The sequence below is a fragment of the Bufo bufo genome, chromosome 3 (genome assembly GCF_905171765.1).
Source record: "Bufo bufo chromosome 3, aBufBuf1.1, whole genome shotgun sequence".
NCBI classification, from domain to species: Eukaryota; Metazoa; Chordata; class Amphibia; order Anura; family Bufonidae; genus Bufo; species Bufo bufo.
The window spans coordinates 686,338,443-686,366,056 of NC_053391.1; the positions used below are offsets into that span (position 1 = coordinate 686,338,443).

General features: G+C 46.9%; 1 protein-coding gene across 2 annotated transcripts; it reads right to left on the reverse strand.

Annotated features, from left to right (window-relative positions):
• Window positions 1-2,540: 2,540 nt before the first annotated feature.
• On the reverse strand, window positions 2,541-27,614 carry RAB6A (RAB6A, member RAS oncogene family). 2 transcript variants are annotated; one of them, XM_040426502.1, is made up of 8 exons: window positions 27,380-27,614; window positions 14,345-14,403; window positions 11,679-11,732; window positions 11,101-11,206; window positions 8,985-9,096; window positions 8,768-8,861; window positions 8,286-8,352; window positions 2,541-3,257 (listed from the first exon to the last, which is right to left on the reverse strand). In XM_040426502.1, the coding sequence occupies exons 1-8, from the start codon at window positions 27,447-27,449 to the stop codon at window positions 3,193-3,195; spliced, it is 627 nt and encodes a 208-aa protein (XP_040282436.1). In that variant the 5' UTR covers window positions 27,450-27,614; the 3' UTR covers window positions 2,541-3,192. The 2 variants fall into 2 exon arrangements, with proteins under 2 accessions (XP_040282436.1, XP_040282435.1); XM_040426501.1 differs by lacking the exon at window positions 11,101-11,206 and adding an exon at window positions 10,899-11,004 and having other exon boundaries at window positions 27,380-27,613.

The following is a 27,614-nucleotide window of genomic DNA, read 5'->3' on the forward strand; positions in this document are numbered from 1 at the left end:
ACACTGAGTGACAATCAATTTCACATGCTGTTGTGCAAATGGGATAGACAACAGGTGGAAATTATAGGCAATTAGCAAGACACCCCCAATAAAGGAGTGGTTCTGCAGGTGGTGACCACAGACCACTTCTCAGTTCCTATGCTTCCTGGCTGATATTTTGGTCACTTTTGAATGCTGGCGGTGCTTTCACTCTAGTGGTAGCATGAGACGGAGTCTACAACCCACACAAGTGGCTCAGGTAGTGCAGCTTATCCAGGATGGCACATCAATGCGAGCTGTGGCAAGAAGGTTTGCTGTGTCTGTCAGCGTAGTGTCCAGAGCATGGAGGCGCTACCAGGAGACAGGCCAGTACATCAGGAGACGTGGAGGAGGCCGTAGGAGGGCAACAACCCAGCAGCAGGACCGCTACCTCCGCCTTTGTGCAAGGAGGAACAGGAGGAGCACTGCCAGAGCCCTGCAAAATGACCTCCAGCAGGCCACAAATGTGCATGTGTCTGCTCAAACGGTCAGAAACAGACTCCATGAGGGTGATATGAGGGCCCGACGTCCACAGGTGGGGGTTGTGCTTACAGCCCAACACCGTGCAGGACGTTTGGCATTTGCCAGAGAACACCAAGATTGGCAAATTCGCCACTGGCGCCCTGTGCTCTTCACAGATGAAAGCAGGTTCACACTGAGCACATGTGACAGACGTGACAGAGTCTGGAGACACTGTGGAGAACGTTCTGCTGCCTGCAACATCCTCCAGCATGACCGGTTTGGCATTGGGTCAGTAATGGTGTGGGGTGACATTTCTTTGGAGGGCCGCACAGCCCTCCATGTGCTCGCCAGAGGTAGCCTGACTGCCATTAGGTACCGAGATGAGATCCTCAGACCCCTTGTGAGACCATATGCTGGTGGGGTTGGCCCGGGGTTCCTCCTAATGCAAGACAATGCTAGACCTCATGTGGCTGGAGTGTGTCAGCAGTTCCTGCAAGACGAAGGCATTGATGCTATGGACTGGCCCGCCCGTTCCCCAGACCTGAATCCAATTGAGCACATCTGGGACATCATGTCTCGCTCTATCCACCAACGTCACGTTGCACCACAGACTGTCCAGGAGTTGGCAGATGCTTTAGTCCAGGTCTGGGAGGAGATCCCTCAGGAGACCGTCCGCCACCTCATCAGGAGCATGCACAGGCATTGTAGGGAGGTCATACAGGCACGTGGAGGCCACACACACTACTGAGCCTCATTCTGACTTGTTTTAAGGACATTACATCAAAGTTGGATCCGCCTGTAGTGTGTTTTTCCACTTTAATTTTGAGTGTGACTCCAAATCCAGACCTCCATGGGTTAAAAAATTTGATTTCCATTTTTTTATTTTTGTGTGATTTTGTTGTCAGCACATTCAACTATGTAAAGAACAAAGTATTTCAGAAGAATATTTAATTAACTCAGATCTAGGATGTGTTATTTTTGTGTTCCCTTTATTTTTTTGAGCAGGGTATAAGCCTTGCATCTATATTGCTCCAGTCTCCAGTTTTCTGCAGTGTAAAGATCGGCAGTTTATATAGTATCCATGTATGGGGGGGAGGGGGGTGTATTTACAAGTGTCCAAGGAAACCAGAAAGAAGACCACCATTCTTTACACTGCAGGCTGCACCCCAAAAACTGCCTGTAATAGATCAGAACATGAACAGCACAGACACTGAATCAGCAGGAGAGCTAGAAGAAAACGTAACCACAGTTGTGTTTGAAGCTTTGGATGTATCTGGGGTATAAGACCTGAGGTCACTCAAAGTCAACACAGGAGAAGTAAAGGTGTAAATTATTATATATATATTTTTTTTTTTATAGATGTGCATGTTCCTTTAAGAGGAGCCGCTTACTTACTCCTCTTCACTATGTCACCACTGGGAAGAGATGAGCACGGACATTATTATATTCCCATGAGATAAAACCAAACTTTTATTAATACCAAGAGAGAGATAACATAGTAAGTGGCATAGAAGACATTGCGCTGCGCCAACCCTAGCCCGGTGCCGCTCGTATACCGCTAGGCGCAGCAGGAACTAAAAGGGGGAGTGAAAACGTCTATAAATAAAGTTGCACCCACTAAATTAGAAAATGCTGCCCAAATTAAAAACGTTTTTTTTTTTCTTGTAACTAAATGGGAAGGGAGCACTAGTCACTCATTAAGGAGATGCTGCAAGCAATGCTTCATGGGAAAAAAGTATGCAAATTAGTTCTCTAGCACCACCTACAGGTAACAGCCTGTAAATGAAAATCTGACCCCTGAAATGTTACAGTTAGCCAAACCAATGACCCATTGTGTAACTCAACAGCTTTAACGAAGGAGAGTTTTAACCACCCCCTTTAACTGAGAATACCACCCACCTGTCGCCTCCATGACCACCCTTCACCGCCAGCTGCAGGATCTGGGCAGCTTCCCCCTGAATACGGTATAACAGCGGTGGCAGGATCCCCGGGTAGACGCCGTAGGCCACGCCTTCCACAGCGCAATACTTAGTGACTCCGCTCGACGACATTACAAAGTGCATTGTTTAAACTTTATTTTAAAAAAAAAAGTTAATAAAATGAAAACTATTCAAAGCAGCAATTCACACCTCGGATGCAGGAACATGCTGCAATATAAAACAGTGGCGACTATGACCACAACCCCAAAACCCGTGAACGGAGGAAGCAGCCATTTTGTGGGAGGAGCCTGTCAACCTTACTAGTGTGTGTGTGTGTGTGTGGTCGTCTCATCTGAGGCACGAGGCTGTTGGTGCCTCATGCCTTGGTGAGGCCCTTGCTTCCTATGAAAAAATGTAACACACTGGTCAGCCCATAAAATGGAAGCGCCCCTTGTGTGCAGGCTGCGTACACAAGCCATATCCCGTCAAGGCGAGTCTTCGTGGCCAGAAGCGGTAGAATCTCGGGTGTGTCCTGCGATGGCGCCATTCACCGGGGACCATGTGAACAAGAACAGGCAGATCGCTTTCTTGATACCATTAGTTTCATTTAAATAATGAAGACACCGCATATAGATTTATATATAGTGGAGCCAGCGATGGACAGGTGAGAAGGGTGAGCCCAGATTCACGCTGCAGTTAATGAAGAGTTAATGGGTAGGGGGGCAGGGAGGGGGAGGAGGAGGAGGAGAAGTAGTGAAGGTTCTGACGAAGGACACATGGAGGAACCGTAGGATTAACAGGAGCAGCCGCCTTCGCTGACAGGAGCTTCCTGAGGCTTTTCCAGTTTGATGTCGATCACTGTAGAGGAAAGGGTTAAAGAAAACGCAAGGACTTGGGGTCTAAAACAAGAAATTTATGGGGGGAACCCAAACTCAGATCGGGGACGATTGCCCTTCAGCACAGGCAGCTACATGCCAACTTTAGAACAGCGCCACCTGCTGGTACCTGACCCCTGAAACTCCTAGCTATTGCAAAGGGGAATGATAACAGACTGACCCCCCAATGATCCTGTTCACATTCGGATCTATAGACGTTTCTCCTCTCATCCCCCCCCAGATCTGCTCCATTACAGGATTATAATCTACAGCAAGAAAAACCAGACAGCAAGAGATCAATGTGCTCCAGATACAGAGGCTTCAGACACCGAACAGAGCTCCCCCCAATTACTGCCACATAACAAGATCCTCTCATCAGAGACGACAAATCCGTCTGACAGCAATCTATGTCTCCAAGGAGATCCACTGCTATCCCCGCACCAAACGCCTGAGCATCTAACCACACAGGAAATGTCCTCAACTAATAATTATACCGCCACAACTTCTAATTTCTTCCCATTAATTCCATATACATGACCACATGGGGCAGTATTATAGTAGTTATATCCTTGTACATAGGAGCAGTATTATAGTAGTTATATTCTTGTACATAGGAGCAGTATTATAGTAGTTATATTCTTGTACATAGGAGGCAGTATTATAGTAGTTATATTCTTGTACATAGGAGCAGTATTATAGTAGTTATATTCTTGTACATAGGAGCAGTATTATAGTAGTTATATTCTTGTACATAGGAGCAGTATTATAGTAATGATCTTGTACATAGGAGCAGTATTATAGTAGTTATATTCTTGTACATAGGAGCAGTATTATAGTAGTTATAATCTTGTACATAGGAGCAGTATTATAGTAGTTATATTCTTGTACATAGGAGGCAGTATTATAGTAGTTATATTCTTGTACATAGGAGCAGTATTATAGTAGTTATATTCTTGTACATAGGAGCAGTATTATAGTAGTTATATTCTTGTACATAGGAGCAGTATTATAGTAGTTATATTCTTGTACATAGGAGCAGTATTATAGTAGTTATATTCTTGTACATAGGAGCAGTATTATAGTAGTTATATTCTTGTACATAGGAGGCAGTATTCTAGTAGTTATATTCTTGTACATAGGAGGCAGTATTCTAGTAGTTATATTCTTGTACATAGGAGGCAGTATTATAGTAGTTATATTCTTGTACATAGGAGCAGTATTATAGTAGTTATATTCTTGTACATAGGAGCAGAATTATAGTAGTTATATTCTTGTACATAGGAGCAGTATTATAGTAGTTATATTCTTGTACATAGGAGCAGTATTATAGTAGTTATATTCCTGTACATAGGAGCAGTATTATAGTAGTTATATTCTTGTACATAGGAGGCAGTATTATAGTAGTTATATTCTTGTACATAGGAGCAGAATTATAGTAGTTATATTCTTGTACATAGGAGCAGTATTATAGTAGTTATATTCTTGTACATAGGAGGCAGTATTATAGTAGTTATATTCCTGTACATAGGAGCAGTATTATAGTAGTTATATTCTTGTACATAGGAGGCAGTATTATAGTAGTTATATTCTTGCACATAGGAGCAGTATTATAGTAGTTATATTCTTGTACATAGGAGCAGTATTATAGTAGTTATATTCTTGTACATAGGAGCAGTATTATAGTAGTTATATTCTTGTACATAGGAGGCAGTATTATAGTAGTTATATTCCTGTACATAGGAGCAGTATTATAGTAGTTATATTCTTGTACATAGGAGGCAGTATTATAGTAGTTATATTCTTGTACATAGGAGGCAGTATTATAGTAGTTATATTCTTGTACATAGGAGGCAGTATTATAGTAGTTATATTCTTGTACATAGGAGGCAGTATTATAGTAGTTATATTCTTGCACATAGAAGGCAGTATTATAGTAGTTATATTCTTGTACATAGGAGCAGTATTATAGTAGTTATATTCTTGTACATAGGAGCAGTATTATAGTAGTTATATTCTTGTACATAGGAGGCAGTATTATAGTAGTTATATTCTTGTACATAGGAGGCAGTATTATAGTAGTTATATTCTTGTACATAGGAGGCAGTATTATAGTAGTTATATTCTTGTACATAGGAGCAGTATTCTAGTAGTTATATTCTTGTACATAGGAGGCAGTATTATAGTAGTTATATTCTTGTACATAGGAGGCAGTATTATAGTAGTTATATTCTTGTACATAGGAGGCAGTATTATAGTAGTTATATTCTTGTACATAGGAGGCAGTATTATAGTAGTTATATTCTTGTACATAGGAGCAGTATTATAGTAGTTATATTCTTGTACATAGGAGCAGAATTATAGTAGTTATATTCTTGTACATAGGAGCAGTATTATAGTAGTTATATTCTTGTACATAGGAGGCAGTATTATAGTAGTTATATTCCTGTACATAGGAGCAGTATTATAGTAGTTATATTCTTGTACATAGGAGGCAGTATTATAGTAGTTATATTCTTGCACATAGGAGCAGTATTATAGTAGTTATATTCTTGTACATAGGAGCAGTATTATAGTAGTTATATTCTTGTACATAGGAGCAGTATTATAGTAGTTATATTCTTGTACATAGAAGGCAGTATTATAGTAGTTATATTCTTGTACATAGAAGGCAGTATTATAGTAGTTATATTCTTGCACATAGGAGCAGTATTATAGTAGTTATATTCTTGTACATAGGAGCAGTATTATAGTAGTTATATTCTTGTACATAGGAGGCAGTATTATAGTAGTTATATTCTTGTACATAGGAGCAGTATTATAGTAGTTATATTCTTGTACATAGGAGCAGTATTATAGTAATGATCTTGTACATAGGAGCAGTATTATAGTAGTTATATTCTTGTACATAGGAGGCAGTATTATAGTAGTTATATTCTTGTACATAGGAGACAGTATTATAGTAGTTATATTCTTGTACATAGGAGGCAGTATTATAGTAGTTATATTCTTGTACATAGGAGCAGTATTATAGTAGTTATATTCCTGTACATAGGAGCAGTATTATAGTAGTTATATTCTTGTACATAGGAGCAGTATTATAGTAGTTATATTCTTGTACATAGGAGCAGTATTATAGTAATGATATTCTTGTACATAGGAGCAGTATTATAGTAATGATCTTGTACATAGGAGCAGTATTATAGTAGTTATATTCTTGTACATAGGAGTAGTATTATAGTAGTTATATTCTTGTCCATAGGAGCAGTATTATAGTAGTTATATTCTTGTACATAGGAGCAGTATTATAGTAGTTATATTCTTGTACATAGGAGCAGTATTATAGTAGTTATATTCTTGTATATAGGAAGCAGTATTATAGTAGTTATATTCTTGTACATAGGAGCAGTATTATAGTAGTTATATTCTTGTACATAGGGGGCAGTATTATAGTAGTTATATTCTTGTACATAGGAGCAGTATTATAGTAGTTATATTCTTGTACATAGGAGCAGGTATTATAGTAGTTATATTCTTGTACATAGGAGGCAGTATTATAGTAGTTATATTCTTGTACATAGGAGGCAGTATTATAGTAGTTATATTCTTGTATATAGGAGACAGTATTATAGTAGTTATATACTTGTACATAGGAGCAGTATTATAGTAGTTATATTCTTGTACATAGGAGCAGTATTATAGTAATGATCTTGTACATAGGAGCAGTATTATAGTAGTTATATTCTTGTACATAGGAGTAGTATTATAGTAGTTATAATCTTGTCCATAGGAGCAGTATTATAGTAGTTATATTCTTGTACATAGGAGCAGTATTATAGTAGTTATATTCTTGTACATAGGAGCAGTATTATAGTAGTTATATTCTTGTACATAGGAGCAGTATTATAGTAGTTATATTCTTGTATATAGGAGCAGTATTATAGTAGTTATATTCTTGTACATAGAAGGCAGTATTATAGTAGTTATATTCTTGTACATAGGAGCAGGTATTATAGTAGTTATATTCTTGTACATAGGAGGCAGTATTATAGTAGTTATATTCTTGTACATAGGAGGCAGTATTATAGTAGTTATATTCTTGTACATAGGAGGCAGTATTATAGTAGTTATATTCTTGTATATAGGAGACAGTATTATAGTAGTTATATACTTGTACATAGGAGCAGTATTATAGTAGTTATATTCTTGTACATAGGAGCAGTATTATAGTAGTTATATTCTTGTACATAGGAGCAGTATTATAGTAGTTATATTCTTGTACATAGGAGCAGTATTATAGTAGTTATATTCTTGTACATAGGAGCAGTATTATAGTAATGATCTTGTACATAGGAGCAGTATTATAGTAGTTATATTCTTGTACATAGGAGCAGTATTATAGTAGTTATATTCTTGTACATAGGAGCAGTATTATAGTAGTTATATTCTTGTACATAGGAGCAGTATTATAGTAATGATCTTGTACATAGGAGCAGTATTATAGTAGTTATATTCTTGTACATAGGAGCAGTATTATAGTAGTTATATTCTTGTACATAGGAGGCAGTATTATAGTAGTTATATTCTTGTACATAGGAGCAGTATTATAGTAGTTATATTCTTGTACATAGGAGCAGTATTATAGTAGTTATATTCTTGTACATAGGAGGCAGTATTATAGTAGTTATATTCTTGTACATAGGAGGCAGTATTATAGTAGTTATATTCTTGTACATAGGAGGCAGTATTATAGTAGTTATATTCTTGTACATAGGGGGCCGTATTATAGTAATGGGACAAAATACATGGGACATTGCAAAACAGAAATCCACAGATCAGTATCTGATGTCTTCCGTGGATCACACCACTAAAAATAAACTGCACTGCATGCAGAAATGATCCATATTCCTAGCATTACAAATACATTGGGGGGTCCCGATTCCCAGCAATAATTTAACTGTCCAGTGCAGAATAACCCGTCACTGGCGCCCTCTACAGGTAAATAAAAGGATACTGTCTTCTCTGCTCTTGTCCTGTGAACTTTCCATACCAGGGAGAGCGGCTGCAACACGTCTGAAGAGCTGGAAGACACAGGGAGACAGACAGGTGAGAACTGCACATCCCATGTGGAGGAGTAAATTATTATTATTATTATTATTATTATTAAAGCGCCATTCATTCCATGGCGCTGTACATATGATAAGCGGTGCACAGACATAATACAGTAAATGAAGAGGTAACACCGCACATACAAGCTGTATACACCACAGCTTCTGATACAGCGCTACTTCAGCTGGTGTGGGGAGGAGGAGGACGACAATCTTACGGCTGGTATCAGAGAAACCACCAATGAACCTCTTGGATGCAGCGGTCGATATCAACTGCAGCATCTAATGTCTGTGACAGATGGCGGCTCCAATGGACAGCCCCTAGGTCTGGAAAAGGCACGTGAACAGCAAACACAAACTATATCCTTGGCTGAACCCATCTCCTCACCTGTTTTACATTGTATCCGGCTTTAGCACTGGTCTCTATAAACATTACATTCAGCTCCTTGGCTTTCCTCTCTCCTTCCTCGATGGACACTTGCCTGCAGAGCGAACACAGGATATTACAGAATCCTAGACACCGTCCCGCAGAAGGTGAAACATGCGCAGGTCCAGAGCGGCGCCTCGTAGGACTGACATTTCAGAAATCCTAAGGGGCCACTTACCTTTTGTCAGCAAGGTCTGTTTTATTCCCCACTAGCATGATAATGACATCACTCCCCCTCTCCGTCCTGACGTCATCGATCCATTTTGTCGTTTGCTGGAATGAGTTCACATCTGATGGGAAATAGCAGGGTTCATGAATGAATACACAGAATCTGTGAGATTGGGCGACTGCCAGGAGCATCACCTGGGCCACACAATGCTAAGGGGTGGGTGGGGGTTCCCAATATGAAGAAGTGAGTGAGGAAGCCTGAAAATGCTATATTAAAAGATCCGGAGTTGCACTTTGCATTATACTCCAGAGCTGCACTCACTATTCTGCTGGTGCAGTCACTGTGTACATACATTACATTACTTATCCTGTACTGATCCTGAGTTTCATCCTGTATTATACTCCAGAGCTGCACTCACTAGTCTTCTGGTGCAGTCACTGTGTACATACATTACTTATCCTGTACTGATCCTGAGTTACATCCTGTATTATACTCCAGAGCTGAACTCACTATTCTACATCAGATGACCGTACAGAGGCTAGTGGGAAGACACTTCCCAGAATTCAAGTCACCAGAGTAAACTCTGACCAGACACTGAACAAGCAGGGAATGCTGGGGGGGGGGGAAATCGCCCTTCTCACAACTCTCGGTCTAATCATTAGTTACAGAGTCGATCTGGGATTAATTAGCACAAGAAGGGCCCCTGCACATCTTCTGATTAGGACCGTTCTCTCTGCCGCCCCCATGAGGCCCTACGATGTAATAGCAGATTACAGACACATGAAACACAGGACGACACATGGACAGTCAGTGCACACTGCAGGGTTGTGAGCAAAACATGCACAACAGTGAGACGTGCAAGACACAAGGAGGCACAGAGAGCAAGCACACGACATGCGCACACCGCGCGACGCCCTCCGCTTATAACGGACCATGGCTAGAGATTAAAATGGACCCGAGAGTTATAGAGGGGCTGCAGGGAACGTGTCATGAGAAAAGTTAATGGTATCTGTAAAATGCCCCATCACACGTACACTAGGGGGCGCTAATGTATCCTGACAACTGGACTTGGGGAGGGGCATATAGAGGACGCGATAACCAGACCCCTAAAAGCAATGGCCACCACTACTTACAGATATAAAAAGGGCATGAAAGGGCGATACCTCCTGATGTCACTAAACTTATGGGTGCAACCACAAAGTTTTGACTATGGCTTTGGGGTACTAAAGGTCACATGGAGGGGGTGAGGTCAGGGACCCCCACTCAGGGTACACAAAATCTTCATAATTCTTGCTGCAATCTTCCCAAAAACAGCGCCACACCTTTCCATGGCCGTGTCTGGTATTGCAGCTCGGCTCCAGTGACACAAATGGGGCTGAGCTGCAATACCACGTACAACCTGTGGGCTGGTGTGGTGCCGTTTTCAGAACAGGTCCATGCCCCATACTAAATGCCGTAGCTGCCCCTTGGCTCACCCCCAAACAGGAGCAAGTCAGTGACGTAGTGAGTATGGTCACTTCCAGAACCGGGACCAGTACAGTTAGTAAAGGCGACACGCAGGATTAGAGGGTGGCGAACGCTCAGAAGATTCGGGGGTGACTACAGTGAACTCCTACACCCCCTTCCCCCACCACAGATTAAGGGGTGCAGCACGAGAATGCGCCGTCATGATCTTTTCTGGGTTTTCAGAAGTGTACTGGTTCTGGTTGTGGAGAACCAGATGCTTCATGGAGGGGAAATACTCGAATCAGCAAGAAACCTACAGGTGACATTAGAAGACGTTCCGGAGCAGCTGGATCTCCACACGGAGGGCGTCTTTTAGGGGCAGGAGGGGGATGGTCCGTTATAAATCAGAGCCGCGCAGCGGTGACGGCCACCAGACGACATTATAGGAAAGGCGAAGACGTCCTCGTCCACACTCACTTGTGATATCAAAAACAACAACAGCCACAGTGGAGTCTCGGATGTAGCTAGGGATCAAACTCCTGAACCGCTCCTGCCCTGCTGTGTCCCAGAGCTGCAGCCGGACCTAACAAGTGGGGGGCGAGCCGGCGGCACAGCAAAGAGAGGGGGGGGGAGAGAAAAAAAAACACACCGTCAAAAGGCCGCCAGCGGGAATACCTACTTGTTATATCGTAAACTACTACAGCGGCTGCAGAGTCGCGGATGTAACTGGGGATCAGGCTGCGGAATCGTTCCTGTCCCGCCGTATCCCAGAGCTGCAATCTGATCTGTGGGATGGAAGACAGTCAGCAAGAGGGGCCAACAATCGACAGGGGGTCGGGAGATTGGGTTGTTCCACCTGCTATGCTGAAGGGCCTCCAGGAGACTCATCACTTCCCGAGTATCATAAAGGATGACACACTAGTATTAATACCGCCACTCACCTGGAGTCACCGCCATCGTGCATCATCCTGTGCTCAGCCCTTAATGGGAGCAGGGGGTGTGGACTTGCGTGTATGTTACTGAAGGTCAATAGGGACTTTAATAGGGGAATACAATCTGCGTTAAAGGGCATGTGCCACCACTGATCCCTTTAAATTGGGGAGCCACAGCCCCACGAAGCTCGGAGGCCATCATCAGTGGCAGGTGCTGCACCAGCGGTGGGCGAGTCCTGCTGATGACCCCCCCCCCCCCCCCCGAGTACACTCACATCATGTGTCCACTCCTATAGGAAGAGCGCCCCTTCTGGTCGATACTTACTGTTCGGTCCTCCAGGTACATTGTCTTTGATAGGAAGTCGATGCCAATCGTTGCCTGTAAAGAAATGAACCGCAGGAGGTTATGATGGAAAACAGACAAAATTCTAACAATATTCGATCTAACAACAAATCGGAAGCCGGGGCCGGTAACCATGGGCTAGAGGCAAAATACAGCCATTTATAGACCACATAAAACTATAATCTAGTGCCAAGATAATACTGCCATATACAGCCCATATAATACAAGCATATAATATGCAGTCTACAAATAAAACTCCTTAAAGGGCCAACATAATACTGCCATATGGTAAAATAGTGTCACATGACAATGCCATAGTCCCCACATAGTTCTGTCATACAGTCCCTACATAATAATGGCATATAGTCCCCACACAATTATGGCAGCATTGCATGGGGACTACCGGGCATTTAGTCCCCACATAATACTGCCCTACAGTCCCCCCACATTATTGCCATATAGTCCTCGCATGAATACTGCAATTCAATTTCCAAATAATACCGCCACAACGACTAAGGTAGTGGTTTTAGCCAATGCGGTTCTTCAGCAGTATGCCCACAGTTAACGGTCCCTACATAACCAGTTATATTATAAATGCGCTATATAACGCACATATAATTTGCTATAAGGAGGACCTGCCCCTCTCCTGACGTGTTTGTTTTAGTAGCTACTTGCATTCCCCATGTAATACCAATTCTTATGACTCTATGTTGTGCCATTCCTCTAATATTCCTACCAGAAGTTTATGAAAGAATCTGCAGCTGGGTGTTCCCAGTTGGGGGGAGGGGTCCCTGCACAGTCTGATAGTGTCAGACTGCGCAGGGACACATCCCCAGCTGGTAAAGGCGGGTTTACACAGGCCGAGCTAAAGCCGATTGTCGGGAAGGAAGGTAGGCTGCGTCCAGTGCAGGAGACTGCTCATTTACAGTCTCTGCGGATGCCTCTCGTTACTGAGCGGTATTATTAACTGCTAGATCGCTCCCTAAGTAGTGAAGCAGTAAGACTATCGCCAATACAGGGAACACGTAACCAGACGGACGTTCTGATAGATCGTATTCACGTTATCTAAACCCATAATCGCTTCAATTATGGTACAAAATACTGCAAACAAGAAACAGGAACCGCCATGGGCACCACGCCCGCCCCTAGTTATCCCATAATATATATGGCATTCTGGGACCAGACCATCATACTTTCCAAACTGGGGGAGGGTCGGCCAAATACATAGATGATGCGATAAGTATTTGAGACTGGCTGAAAAAACATTTTATAGGGGAACTAAATATGAATACAAGGTGGCGCTCGCCCCTTACATAGTGGGTGTTCGGTAGGATATTTGGACCCTCGTTGACAGGTACAAGGGTCATTTGTGAAGCCCACCATGAACCCATACGGGCTCAGCTTCCCAGATGGCTTTTTTAGGGCCCTCTTGGCCAATGTCTGGGCAAGTACAGGGGATTCTGCTCCCTGTATCTGCGCATGCGCCAGACAACTCCGCTTGAAGACCAGCGCCAGCGCAACAGCATCGTTATTGTTCGACTCCTTCAAATGCATTGCAAAGCAATAAAGTATTCCAGTCCACTAAGGACCACCTACCTATAGGACTGCCATGACTGTAACCCTGACACCGCACCCTGCACGCATATATGGCGGATTACTGGACTTCTGTAATGAGGAAGGTTTAGTTGACCGTCTAAGGAACCTACATGCATCAGCTCTGACTGTCCTCCCTATAGTTGGGCATACAATGCTGTTGCTCATCAGCCTGCTGGATTATCAGACTATTGTTACCTAGACCCCAAAAGTACAGCGCAGGCGCAATAGACTGTTGTGGATAAATCACTGCTGTGGTGACCTACCGAGCTGGAGAATAAGAACCAGCGATACGAGGGGAGATGACAAACGGACTGCAGCTACGTTAACCCCTTCGTGACATGTGCCATACATGAACGGTGGACGACAGGTCCCTAAAGATGGTGCTGGCTCAGGAGCTGAGCGGGTGCCACAGCCTGTGGGTGCCCGATTGTTTTACACAGCTGACAACTCCGATCACAGACGTTTAACCATTTAGATGCCGCAGAATCTAAGCGGTCATTGATGGGGCTGACTCCAACAGCCAAACCGCCCCAATGAAGAGATCGGGGGGGGGGTGGGGGGGGGGGGGGGGGGGAAAGACGCTCGGTGGCTATGGCAGCCGGAGGCCCTCTGAAGGCTTTCTTAAAAAGGCCATAGTAAAGTTCCTCAGGGAGGAATATGGCCATATTACAGTGTAAGTGATCTGATGGTCGCAAGTAGAGATGAGCCAATTTCATATTTTCGTTTTCAATTCTTTTGCGGTTTGTTTTGTGGTATTTAGTGAATTAATAGTGATAATTAAAGTGAAAGAGCTGCAGCAGGAAGGACACTCCCCCCCCGAGAAAGACGACGCCCACCCTCAGCTGCCAGAACAATTGGAGCAATGAATGGGCAGACCTTGCGTCCATGTGCAGTACAGGCCTGAATCTACATTTGTCGGCAAGAGATTGTCATGTACGGCATAATGTCTGCGTTTTATTCTGTTACATCAATAATGGCATTTCCCCTTTAAGTGTCCCCATGACCCCTTTCCAGTGAAGGTTTCCGCCATCAGGTGCCTCCTGGTATATTACCTGGTAAGTGTTGTCGAAGCTGTCATACATGAATCTCGTGATGAGGGACGTCTTTCCAACTGGAAGAGAAAAGAAGACGAAGACGTTATATGAATAGCGGTATATAATGTAATGTGACTATATATCAGTGCACTAGTGACGACGTATACCACTACCATACCGCACACATGTGAGTGTACAAAGGACCAAGTGCACCAATCTCACCATTATGTATGTATACACCTCCTCATACCGTATGTACAGCGCTATGGAATGAATGGCGCTTTAATAATAAATAATACCGTAATACTGAAACATAGGGAGAAAGTGCAGGAAGTGTTTACATAGGACCAGGAGCAGCAGAGCGGAGAGGCCCTGGGCACAGGCAGAGAGCGCAGAGGTGACTGCAATCCAGAAAGCAAATGTACTCTGCCACGTGTGTAAACGAGTCGGGTGACAACCGCAAGACACTCAACCGGGAAGATCAAAGAGCGGCCAACAAAGTGATCCAAGGGCTCAACTACTAACCACATAGGAGGCAGTATTATAGTAGTTATATTCTTGTACATAGGAGGCAGTATTATAGTAGTTATATTCCTGTACATAGGAGCAGTATTATAGTAGTTATATTCCTGTACATAGGAGCAGTATTATAGTAGTTATATTCTTGTACATAGGAGTAGTATTATAGTAGTTATATTCTTGTACATAGGAGCAGTATTATAGTAGTTATATTCTTGTACATAGGAGCAGTATTATAGTAGTTATATTCTTGTACATAGGAGCAGTATTATAGTAGTTATATTCTTGTACATAGGAGCAGTATTATAGTAGTTATATTCTTGTACATAGGAGCAGTATTATAGTAGTTATATCCTTGTACATAGGAGCAGTATTATAGTAGTTATATTCTTGTACATAGGAGCAGTATTATAGTAGTTATATTCTTGTACATAGGAGCAGTATTATAGTAGTTATATTCTTGTACATAGGAGCAGTATTATAGTAGTTATATTCTTGTACATAGGAGCAGTATTATAGTAGTTATATTCTTGTACATAGGAGGCAGTATTATAGCAGTTATATTCTTGTACATAGGAGCAGTATTATAGCAGTTATATTCTTGTACATAGGAGCAGTATTATAGTAGTTATATTCTTGTACATAGGAGGCAGTATTATAGTAGTTATATTCTTGTACATAGGAGCAGTATTATAGTAGTTATATTCTTGTACATAGGAGCAGTATTATAGTAGTTATATTCTTGTACGTAGGAGCAGTATTATAGTAGTTATATTCCTGTACATAGGAGCAGTATTATAGTAGTTATATTCTTGTACATAGGAGCAGTATTATAGTAGTTATATTCTTGTACATAGGAGCAGTATTATAGTAGTTATATTCTTGTACATAGGAGGCAGTATTATAGTAGTTATATTCTTGTACATAGGAGCAGTATTATAGTAGTTATATTCTTGTACATAGGAGGCAGTATTATAGTAGTTATATTCTTGTACATAGGAGGCAGTATTATAGTAGTTATATTCTTGTACATAGGAGCAGTATTATAGTAGTTATATTCTTGTACATAGGAGGCAGTATTAAAGGAGTTGTCTATTTAAATTTAAAGAAAGAAGCTAAGAACGGTTGAATATAAGAGAAGGAACACAACGCTGACATGGAAATGCGACGACTCGGCCAATCACTGGCTGAGCATTACCTATTCTGTTTTCCAAGAAGTTGTTAGGTGTCGGGGGACCTAGAGACATTAAACATGCTTGGACAACCCCTTTAAAGCGCTGGTGCCCGTTAATAATAATGTATAATGAGCGCGGCGTGTCTGGTTCTGCTGGCACCGGGATGCTTCCATACAGTAGGCGGTTTTATACCTGGAAGAATATATAATTAGTCGGAGCAGTCGCCGGCGGATTGCTGAGGCAGCTCTATGTGCATTAGTGGTCTCTTTGGCCTTTATCTACTCGGGGGGAGTAGAAGCCGTTTCCTCTACATATAATGGCACACAACGCGCTGCAGCCGCTGGATCTGACCCCATGATGTCTATGGAGAGCAATCATTTCTGCTGCAGATTATACGGGGAGCAGTCTGACCATACAACCTGCTCCACGGAGGTCCAACCACTGGTGAGGCCTATATGGGATTAATGGAAACCAACAGACCCCAAAAACCAGGCAAAAGGCCTGTGTGCATAAGTCTTCACCCCCTCCGGATTTAGTAGATTAGAATTATGTGAACCAGCCCTGAACTTGCCCAGTGACTAATAAAGCAAGTAATCATTAATACCCTGCAATCGTGTTATATATCGCTATAAGGCTTCATACACACGACCGTGCCGGTTTTGCAGTCCGCGGATCCGCAAAATACGGATGAAATGCGTGTGTTAACCATATTTCATTTTGTAGATCGGGAGGGGGGGGGAGATTTATCGCGTGGACTGCCGAAGGATGCGCCTTGTCATACACGTGGTGCACCCTCCGAAAGTGCAGGGGATACAAAGACCAAGAAAGCGCCTGTCTCGACAAATCTCCTCCGTACTTGAACGGACATAAGGATGCGGAAAGCACACAGATGTCCGTTCTGCAAAGAGATAGAACATGTCCTGTACTTGTCCGCAAAAGTCCAGTCAATGGGTCCGCAGAAAAAACGAATGCAACGCGGACGTCACACGGACGTCACCTGCATTTTGCTTAGTGCAAAAATACATACAGTCGTGTGTATGGGGCCCAAACCTCACGCGGAGGCGTCCTCCTCGGTCTGTAATACCACCTCATTTTCCGTCTTTCCCTGCATTCAATTCAGTGCAGACTCCAGCAGGAGGCGCCAGAGGAAATAGGAGGACACAGCAGGGGCTGTGCATTTCTATGGAGCCCGGGGGACTCTGCGACTACACGATGTCACCACAGCTTAGGAGGGTATATAGGTGTCATAGCAAAAAGGCAAAACGCGAGCGGTGGTGGGGGAGCAAACATCAATAACGATACGTGCGAGATCAGCAGCGGATGATGGAGATCTACTTCCCGAGACCGAGGATCAATGGCAGATATTCTCCCGAGATGCAGGAAACATGGCCGCAGGGCGGGAGGGGGAGGGGGAGACTGTAAGCTTATGGAAGGTCACTGACCCCTCATTAGATGATATAGTAGGCACAGGCTGAAAACCCGCCCTGCTCGCACAGCTGAAGTTTGTCGCAATGTACTCGTTCCTGTAAGGTCGCATTCCCACTTTATTTATTTGGGTGTAATACGCCTAACTCCCTGCGGGTGGCAGTGTAATGCTTGCTCTGTGCCTTAAAGGATTAAAAAGGGTTTGAAAAATGCAGATCATAAAAATAAAAAATAAAAAGTCCTGAATTCGGGGAATAAAGCCACATAAAAGGTGGTCAGACGCGCCCAGGCTATGCCGCCGACACAGTCTGTCAGGATGGGCGCTGATCCGGACCGGGTCTGAACTCGTTTCCCAGCTCCACCCCGGATGGAAGGCGTCTACTGCTCCCGGCCGAGGATCCAGGCCCTATGGGTGCCCCGACATGCAGCAAATAACGCGTCTGGTTCACCACCGTGGGGCGATCTTTACGTGGGTCACCTGTACACGTGATGTCCCCCCCCCCCCTATGTAACAAACACGGTTACAGCGCTGGGTCCCGGAAGGTTCAGCTCATTATTCCTTACCGAGAAGCCGTCGTCACCTCTCCCGACGCGTCTCCTTAGTAACTGCTCGCATTTCCCGATCCGCCCGCATCTATTCTTAGGACTCTACATTGTGTTGTCCCTCTATTATTCCTGCTAGAAGTTTATATGACAGCAGGATAGGAAGGTCTAAGCGTTAAAAGCTGGGGGGGGGGGGGGGGGGTGACGGTGTGAAACCCAGATGGACCTTTACTCCAAACTGCTGGCAACCGATTCATAAATGGATTCTAGTAGGAATAATAGGAGGGACGGCACAACATCGAGCCCTAAGAACAGATGCTCCAGAATTTCTATTACAAACTGACCCATCAGAAGAGGGGAAAGATCTAGATCATGTGCCGAAGTCAAGAGGTGGACGCAACCCTAGGGGGGGGGGGGGGGGGTGCAAGGATGACAAAAACCATGTCCTGCAGTGTAAAGGATGGTCACCCGCACAATGGGGCAGGAAAAGTATCGGGACCCTTACATTTTGGAAGGAAGGTGGGAGAAGAATCTTGTGGAGCCAGACGACGAGCAACGACCATCAGGCCTCAAATTGATGACGGACCCTGAAATGATTTAACCCTTATAACGACCCCCCCCTCCCCCATCATGGTCGCCCTCCGTTTACTGCACAGAATTGAGCCCCGGAGAGCGCCGACCTTCTAAAGTTACTGCTGTTAATTATTCATCAAGCTTTGTCCTCATTGCTTACGTGTAAGTGATGGATCCTGACCGCGCTGGGCACCTGCTGACCACCCGCTACCCTCCGAGCCACAACTTACCGCTACCCTGGGTGCATCACAAAAGGTGCAACATTGTACCGGCCCTTTAAGAGCAGCCTCGTTAGTGTGCATGACAAATTGCCGGTACCTGAAATGCTTCCATTCATTGACAGCAAGCAGATATAATTAAAAATCGGTGAGGAACTGAAACTCATCTATTAGAACGCTACCTGGTGGGGGTCTGACGGCTGTGACCCCACCGAATGCTACCTGGCTCCGCTGACTGCGCCACTTCGCCTGCTCCCCTCGGGCGTCATTCATGCGGCTCCGCGGACAGGCGCTATACCCACAAGGCCGTCCTAGCGCCATCGGCAGGGGTCAAAGTGATCGCCAATCAGACACGGATGGCACAGACCGCCGCCTGGGATGGTCAGCAAAGACCAGATCTGCAACTCTGTGATATGCTTTCAGGTGCAATGCCTCACCATTTTCAAGACCTCTGCTTGTTGTCGTTGAATGCGAACATTTTAGTTTTCCATTCAAAAGCAGAAAACCTGTACCGGCCCCGTACTTCTCACAGGTGGGGCTTTGTTACAACTGTATCCAGTCTAGACAGTCCTCTGGCTGTTACACTGGAACGAACAGGAGAGAGTGCTGCTGTGTTTGGACAGGTCATCAATAGACTGGATACCACTGCAGCAAACCCTCAGCCGTGAGAAGCATTAATATGATCTTTAGTCTGGAATGTTACAATTTATTCAATGACTGCAAGCAGAGATCTTGTAGACTGCAAGAAACATGCCATGTGTCAGTCTTCACTGCACGGCACTTCTGGCATTCTATTCAAGAACATGCCAGCTCAGGATGACTAGTGCTAGAGGCATTTCCCCACAGTCGGGCCTGCTGGATTCGGACATGCCTGATCGCGTGCTCCCCTCTCTTTCGTCTGACTGACATTTTTCTGGTGGACGGACAGTGTTGCGCTGCTGCCATGGCAACCCCAGAGCAAGCACAATGGGTGACACGATCAGCGCCATTATCTTCTACTTGAAAGTCGATTCACTACTTCGGACAAATATTTACAGGGGTCTTCAGGCACTTCTGTATTGATGGCCCACCCTCCGCGTCTGACGCCCCCACCGATCAGCTGTTCTGCAGTAGCACCAGGACAGAGCTGTGTAGTTCTGGATCTAGCTGATCGGTGGGGGCGTCAGACGCGGAGGACGGGCCATCAATACAGAAGAAGTGCCTGTAAATATTTGTCACCTACCCTCGCATCCCCGCCGATCTGATATTATCCATCATAGAGATACGTCAGCAATATTTACCTGCCAGATCACCCCTTTAAGACTGCGCCTTCCACTGACGAAAATAGAAATAAGGAGTCTGACTCTCAGTGCTGCGGTCTGTTCACATGTATGCCTCGCACAGCGCCATCCCTTTATAGTGGTCATGCCTGGTACTGCAGTTCAATCCCATTCATCTGAATGGGTCTGAGCAGCAGAAGGGCCACGTCACCGATGAATGTGATATCAAAGGCATATTAAATAAAATAATAAAAATTGACGTGGTAGTGCACGCTTCAAACCACTGATCGGAGGGGGTGATGGAAGGCGGATCCCCCAGGGGCAAGGTAATCAATATTTAATACCCATTGGTGGATCCCCGGCTGACATATAGACATTATATAAACATGGCTTCCAGAAATGGACGTCGGGCAGATAAGGATTGGACAGTTGGATTTGAACATGCCTGATCCTTCTGTTCTGGTAGAGATAAGCCGCAGCCAGAGGTGTCCGCTGATCCGAGAGAGCACCCGACAGCTGTCCGATTGGCTAGCCTTAGACAGTCCTAGCGCATCACTGCCACACAACGCGTTTCAAGCAAATCACAGGACAAGTGCGTTTCCGCTGTTCCTCTGCTTTTCATTTTTCCTTAGCGCCCCCTGTATGATAAATCACTGAGCAGAGTCCACTGCACTGGCACACTGTAACACAGCGCTCAGCACCTTCCCCGGCCACTGAGCGCAGATCTATCATTATTGATCGCCTCCCGCGCTCCTGCCAAGAGATTCCATTTCCTGCCCCATTAGTCCTGGAGTCAGTGTAATGGTTATACTGGGCCGGAGCGGCTAATGCGCCCACCACATGGGGGGGGGGGGGGGGGGGGAAGACATCCTCTTCCTCTAGGGTTCCTGGAAGGCTCAGGATTATCTTCTTGTGCCTTTGTCATCCCAAACTTTGGCTTTCCGGCTGTTGCAAGACTACAACTCCCAGCATGCCCATGGTGAGAGTTGTAGTTTTGCACCGGCTGGAGAGCCGCAGGTTGTGAGACACTACTGTCCGCTGATCTTAAGTTTCCAGCTGTAGGAAAATCATTCATTTTTGTGTTTAAATTAGTCTCCATTTTCAAAACCTCTGCTTGCTGCCAACAAATTGAAACTTGTTTCAAGCCACAGTCTGAACTGATACACTGCAACAATCTTTGGCTCTGCTGAGGTGTCCCAGACTGGATACAACTGTAGCAAATCCTCAGCTGGGAGAAGTTACTCCACTTCAGCTTCTAAATGTAAATGAGGATGTGTCTGTTCAGGTCAGCAAACAGAGATCTTGAAAACGGTGGGGAAGGGTAACACAAAGTTTATTAGAAAGCTGCTGAACTGCTGTGTGAAGGCGGCACCCCTGACACAATAAGGGGTAGGAGGGCGACTGGTAAACGGATGAAGGGGGCATGGGGGCGTCCTCTTTGGCACAGGTGACAGGTTTGGGCCTCCATCGTGTGCCACGGGGGTCAGCACACAGCTTTCCCACAACTCTGAATGGCAGAATCAACCTGATAAGGGAGCGGGAGGTGCAGCATTTCCATTTGGGGGGGGGGGGAGCACCTCAGTGACAGGGGCACCCCCCGCCGTGTCAGCTTCTCGCCGCCCACATTTCGGCAGAAGAACAGCTGTGCTCACAGGGAGAAACCTCATCTGGGGCAGAACCACAAGGAATTCAAAGAGCGTCCGATCCCAGAGACGTCATGGGCGAGTGGCATCGCCCCAAAGAGGAGGCATCGCAGAATAGTGAGCGCAGCTCTGGAGTATAATGCAGGATGTAACTCAGGATCAGTACAGGATAAGTAATGTATGTACACAGTGACTTCACCAGCAGAATAGTGAGCGCAGCTCTGGAGTATAATGCAGGATGTAACTCAGGATCAGTACAGGATAAGTAATGTATGTACAGTGACTGCACCAGCAGAATAGTGAGCGCAGCTCTGGAGTATAATGCAGGATGTAACTCAGGATCAGTACAGGATAAGTAATGTATGTACACAGTGACTGCACCAGCAGAATAGTGAGTGCAGCTCTGGAGTATAATACAGGATGTAACTCAGGATCAGTACAGGATAAGTAATGTATGTACACAGTGACTCCACCAGCAGAATAGTGAGTGCAGCTCTGGAGGATAATACAGGATGTGACTCAGGATCAGTACAGGATAAGTATTGTATGTACACAGTGACTGCACCAGCAGAATAGTGAGTGCAGCTCTGGAGTATAATACAGGATGTAACTCAGGATCAGTACAGGATAAGTAATGTAATGTATGTACACGGTGACTGCACCAGCAGAATAGTGAGTGCAGCTCTGGAGTATAATACAGGATGTAACTCGGGATCAGTACAGGATAAGTAATGTATGTACACAGGGACTCCACTAGCAGAATAGTGAGTGCAGCTCTGGAGTATAATACAGGATGTAACTCAGGATCAGTACAGGATAAGTAATGTATGTACACAGTGACTGCACCAGCAGAATAGTGAGTGCAGCTCTGGAGTATAATACAGGATGTAACTCGGGATCAGTACAGGATAAGTAATGCAGTCACTGTGTACATACACCAGCAGAATAGTGAGTGCAGCTCTGGAGTATAATACAGGATGTAACTCGGGATCAGTAAAGGATAAGTAATGCAGTCACTGTGTACATACACCAGCAGAATAGTGAGTGCAGCTCTGGAGTATAAATACAGGATGTAACTCAGGATCAGTACAGGATAAGTAATGTATGTACACAGTGACTGTACCAGCAGAATAGTGAGTGCAGCTCTGGGGTAGAATACAGGATGTAACTCAGGATCAGTACAGGATAAGTAATGTATGTACACAGTGACTGCACCAGCAGAATAGTGAGTGCAGCTCTGGGGTAGAATACAGGATGTAACTCGGGATCAGTAATGCATGTACACAGTGACTGCACCAGCAGAATAGTGAGTGCAGCTCTGGAGGATAATACAGGATGTGACTCAGGATCCGTACAGGATAAGTATTGTATGTACACAGTGACTGCACCAGCAGAATAGTGAGTGCAGCTCTGGAGTATAATACAGGATGTAACTCAGGATCAGTACAGGATAAGTAATGTAATGTATGTACACGGTGACTGCACCAGCAGAATAGTGAGTGCAGCTCTGGAGTATAATACAGGATGTAACTCAGGATCAGTACAGGATAAGTAATGTATGTACACAGGGACTCCACTAGCAGAATAGTGAGTGCAGCTCTGGAGTATAATACAGGATGTAACTCAGGATCAGTACAGGATAAGTAATGTATGTACACAGTGACTGCACCAGCAGAATAGTGAGTGGAGTATAATACAGGATGTAACTCGGGATCAGTACAGGATAAGTAATGCAGTCACTGTGTACATACACCAGCAGAATAGTGAGTGCAGCTCTGGAGTATAAATACAGGATGTAACTCAGGATCAGTACAGGATAAGTAATGTATGTACACAGTGACTGTACCAGCAGAATAGTGAGTGCAGCTCTGGGGTAGAATACAGGATGTAACTCAGGATCAGTACAGGATAAGTAATGTATGTACACAGTGACTGCACCAGCAGAATAGTGAGTGCAGCTCTGGGGTAGAATACAGGATGTAACTCGGGATCAGTAATGCATGTACACAGTGACTGCACCAGCAGAATAGTGAGTGCAGCTCTGGAGTATAATACAGGATGTAACTCGGGATCAGTAATGCATGTACACAGTGACTCCACCACTGCAGCCCACACACATACAACGCTCCAGTCCGGAGATCGATCACTGTACGACGTCCATCAAAACCTGACACAAATATAAAAGAAGGGGATAATCCTGTGGAGCGCTGCACGTGTCATCTCTCAGACGCTGCACACTGGAAATCAGACTCTCCTTTTGCCCTGTGGTAATAATCTGAGTCTCATCATCCGCCCGTACACACAATGCCCACAGACTGCACTGACTGGTCACTGTTTACACAGCGCTGATTGTTGCAGTAAACCGATTGATCAGAGAAAAGCATCGAACAGCAGGAATGATGAATCCTGGGAGTATTCCCGGGGCCGGGTGCTGCAGACTCATTGTGTCTGTGCGGCTGCAGAGGGTGACAGCCTGCAGCGCCTCGCACCCAGGTGACAGGTCCGCGTCGTCGCAGGAAGATTACTGCATGTATGATGAACGGCTGCCATCACCAGACACCGATTGGACAGGCGAGATTGACACCCCTGGCTGCAGAGCATCGCACACAATAAAACCCAGACTGACTGCATTATAACGATCCATCTGTACATTACCACACTGCAATGATCCGGCATCGCCTGGAGCAAGACGAGGGCGGCGGGTAGTGGGGACACTAGAGAACGGGGCAGGAGGGACACTAGAGACCAGGCCGGCAGGCAGCAGAGGGACACTAGAGACCAGGCCGGCAGGCAGCAGAGGGACATTAGAAACCAGGGCGACGGGCAGCGGGGGGACACTAGAGACCGGGGCAGTGGGGGCGGGGGGACACTAGAGACCAGGGCAGTGGGGCACTAGAAACCAGGGCGACGGGCAGCGGGGGGACACTAGAGACCGGGGCAGTGGGGGCGGGGGGACACTAGAGACCGGGGCAGTGGGGGCGGGGGGACACTAGAGACCGGGGCAGTGGGACACTAGAGACCGGGGCAGTGGGGGCGGGGGGACACTAGAGACCGGGGCAGTGGGACACTAGAGACCGGGGCAGTGGGACACTAGAGACCGGGGCAGTGGGACACTAGAGACCGGGGCAGTGGGACACTAGAGACCGGGGCAGTGGGACACTAGAGACCGGGGCAGTGGGGGCGGGGGGACACTAGAGACCGGGGCAGTGGGGGCGGGGGGACACTAGAGACCGGGGCAGTGGGGGCGGGGGGACACTAGAGACCGGGGCAGTGGGGGCGGGGGGACACTAGAGACCGGGGCAGTGGGGGCGGGGGGACACTAGAGACCGGGGCAGTGGGGGCGGGGGGACACTAGAGACCGGGGCAGTGGGGGCGGGGGGACACTAGAGACCGGGGCAGTGGGGGCGGGGGGACACTAGAGACCGGGGCAGTGGGGGCGGGGGGACACTAGAGACCGGGGCAGTGGGGGCGGGGGGACACTAGAGACCGGGGCAGTGGGGGCGGGGGGACACTAGAGACCGGGGCAGTGGGGGCGGGGGGACACTAGAGACCGGGGCAGTGGGGGCGGGGGGACACTAGAGACCGGGGCAGTGGGGGCGGGGGGACACTAGAGACCGGGGCAGTGGGGGCGGGGGGACACTAGAGACCGGGGCAGTGGGGGCGGGGGGGACACTAGAGACCGGGGCAGTGGGGGCGGGGGGACACTAGAGACCGGGGCAGTGGGGGCGGGGGGACACTAGAGACCGGGGCAGTGGGGGCGGGGGGACACTAGAGACCGGGGCAGTGGGGGCGGGGGGACACTAGAGACCGGGGCAGTGGGGGCGGGGGGACACTAGAGACCGGGGCAGTGGGGGCGGGGGGACACTAGAGACCGGGGCAGTGGGGGCGGGGGGACACTAGAGACCGGGGCAGTGGGGGCGGGGGGACACTAGAGACCGGGGCAGTGGGGGCGGGGGGACACTAGAGACCGGGGCAGTGGGGGCGGGGGGACACTAGAGACCGGGGCAGTGGGGGCGGGGGGACACTAGAGACCGGGGCAGTGGGGGCGGGGGGACACTAGAGACCGGGGCAGTGGGGGCGGGGGGACACTAGAGACCGGGGCAGTGGGGGCGGGGGGACACTAGAGACCGGGGCAGTGGGGGCGGGGGACACTAGAGACCGGGGCAGTGGGGGGGCGGGGGGACACTAGAGACCAGGGCAGTGGGGGGGCGGGGGGACACTAGAGACCGGGGCAGTGGGCAGGAGGAAGACAGGAGGGCAACTAAGGAGATGTCTGGATTTCATGGAAGTGGATGATTGAGTCCAAGGGCGACAAGAGAAGTATTAGAAGTGGAGGCCGGGGGGGGGGGGGGGGGATTGGTTGGGGCTGGAATCAGATATTCAGGATCCGGAAGACAGGAGGGCGACCGCGCAGTCAGCGTCAGGAGGAGGATCTGGGGGCCACAGAAGGTAAAGAGCATCATGTGGCAGACTAAGAATGACAGTAGGAATATCAGGGGGCAGATTATGGGTGACAGTAGGAATATCAGGGGGCAGATTATGGGTGACAGGAGGAATATCAGGGGGCAGATTATGGGTGACAGGAGGAATATCAGGGGGCAGATTATGGGTGACAGGAGGAATATCAGGGGGCAGATTATGGGAGACAGGAGGAATATCAGGGGGCAGATTATGGGAGACAGGAGGAATATCAGGGGGCAGATTATGGGTGACAGTAGGAATATCAGGGGGCAGATTATGGGTGACAGGAGGAATATCAGGGGGCAGATTATGGGTGACAGGAGGAATATCAGGGGGCAGATTATGGGTGACAGGAGGAATATCAGGGGGCAGATTATGGGTGACAGGAGGAATATCAGGGGGCAGATTATGGGTGACAGGAGGAATATCAGGGGGCAGATTATGGGTGACAGGAGGAATATCAGGGGGCAGATTATGGGTGACAGTAGGAATATCAGGGGGCAGATTATGGGAGACAGGAGGAATATCAGGGGGCAGATTATGGGAGACAGGAGGGGGATTGCGGTTATTTTGGAAAATCACACGGCAGACTGTGTTGTGCTTTGGGGTTACAGGAGGAATATTGGGGGTGGTTATGGGCGACAGGAGGGGTATTGTGGTTATTGTTGGGGTGACTGGAGAAGTATTAGAGGGTGGACTGTGGGGTGACTGGAGGAATATTAGAGGGTGGACTGTGGGGTGACTGGAGGAATATTAGAGGGTGGACTGTGGGGTGACTGGAGGAATATTAGAGGGTGGACTGTGGGGTGACTGGAGGAATATTAGAGGGTGGACTGTGGGGTGACTGGAGGAATATTAGAGGGTGGACTGTGGGGTGACTGGAGGAATATTAGAGGGTGGACTGTGGGGTGACTGGAGGTATATTAGAGGGTGGACTGTGGGGTGACTGGAGGAATATTAGAGGGTGGACTGTGGGGTGACTGGAGGTATATTAGAGGGTGGACTGTGGGGTGACTGGAGGAATATTAGAGGGTGGACTGTGGGGTGACTGGAGGAATGTCAGGCGCTAAATTGTGGGTGACAGGAAGAGGATTGTGGTTATTTTTGGGGATGACAGGAGGAATATTAGAGGGCACACTGTTGTGCTTTGGGGTGACGGGGGGAATAAGACGAAGACGTAGGGGTTAAACAGAAGGCAGTGGGTGACTGCAGTAATGGGGTGTTCGGGGGAACTCACCGCTCTGCTCTCCCAGGAAGACCAGCTTGAATTTCCTCAGCGGGTTCCCGAAGTCTCCTCCGGAGGACATGTTGGCGGAGGCCGGAGCGGGGCGCGCGCTGCAGGATCGGACAGTGCCGGGTCTGTGGGGGGAGGGGCGGCCTGGGGAGCGGGGACGTCGCTGCCGAGAGAAGAGCCGCTTCCCGTGATCTCTCACACACACCTGCTACACAAGCCGCGCCCCTACAGTCAACGC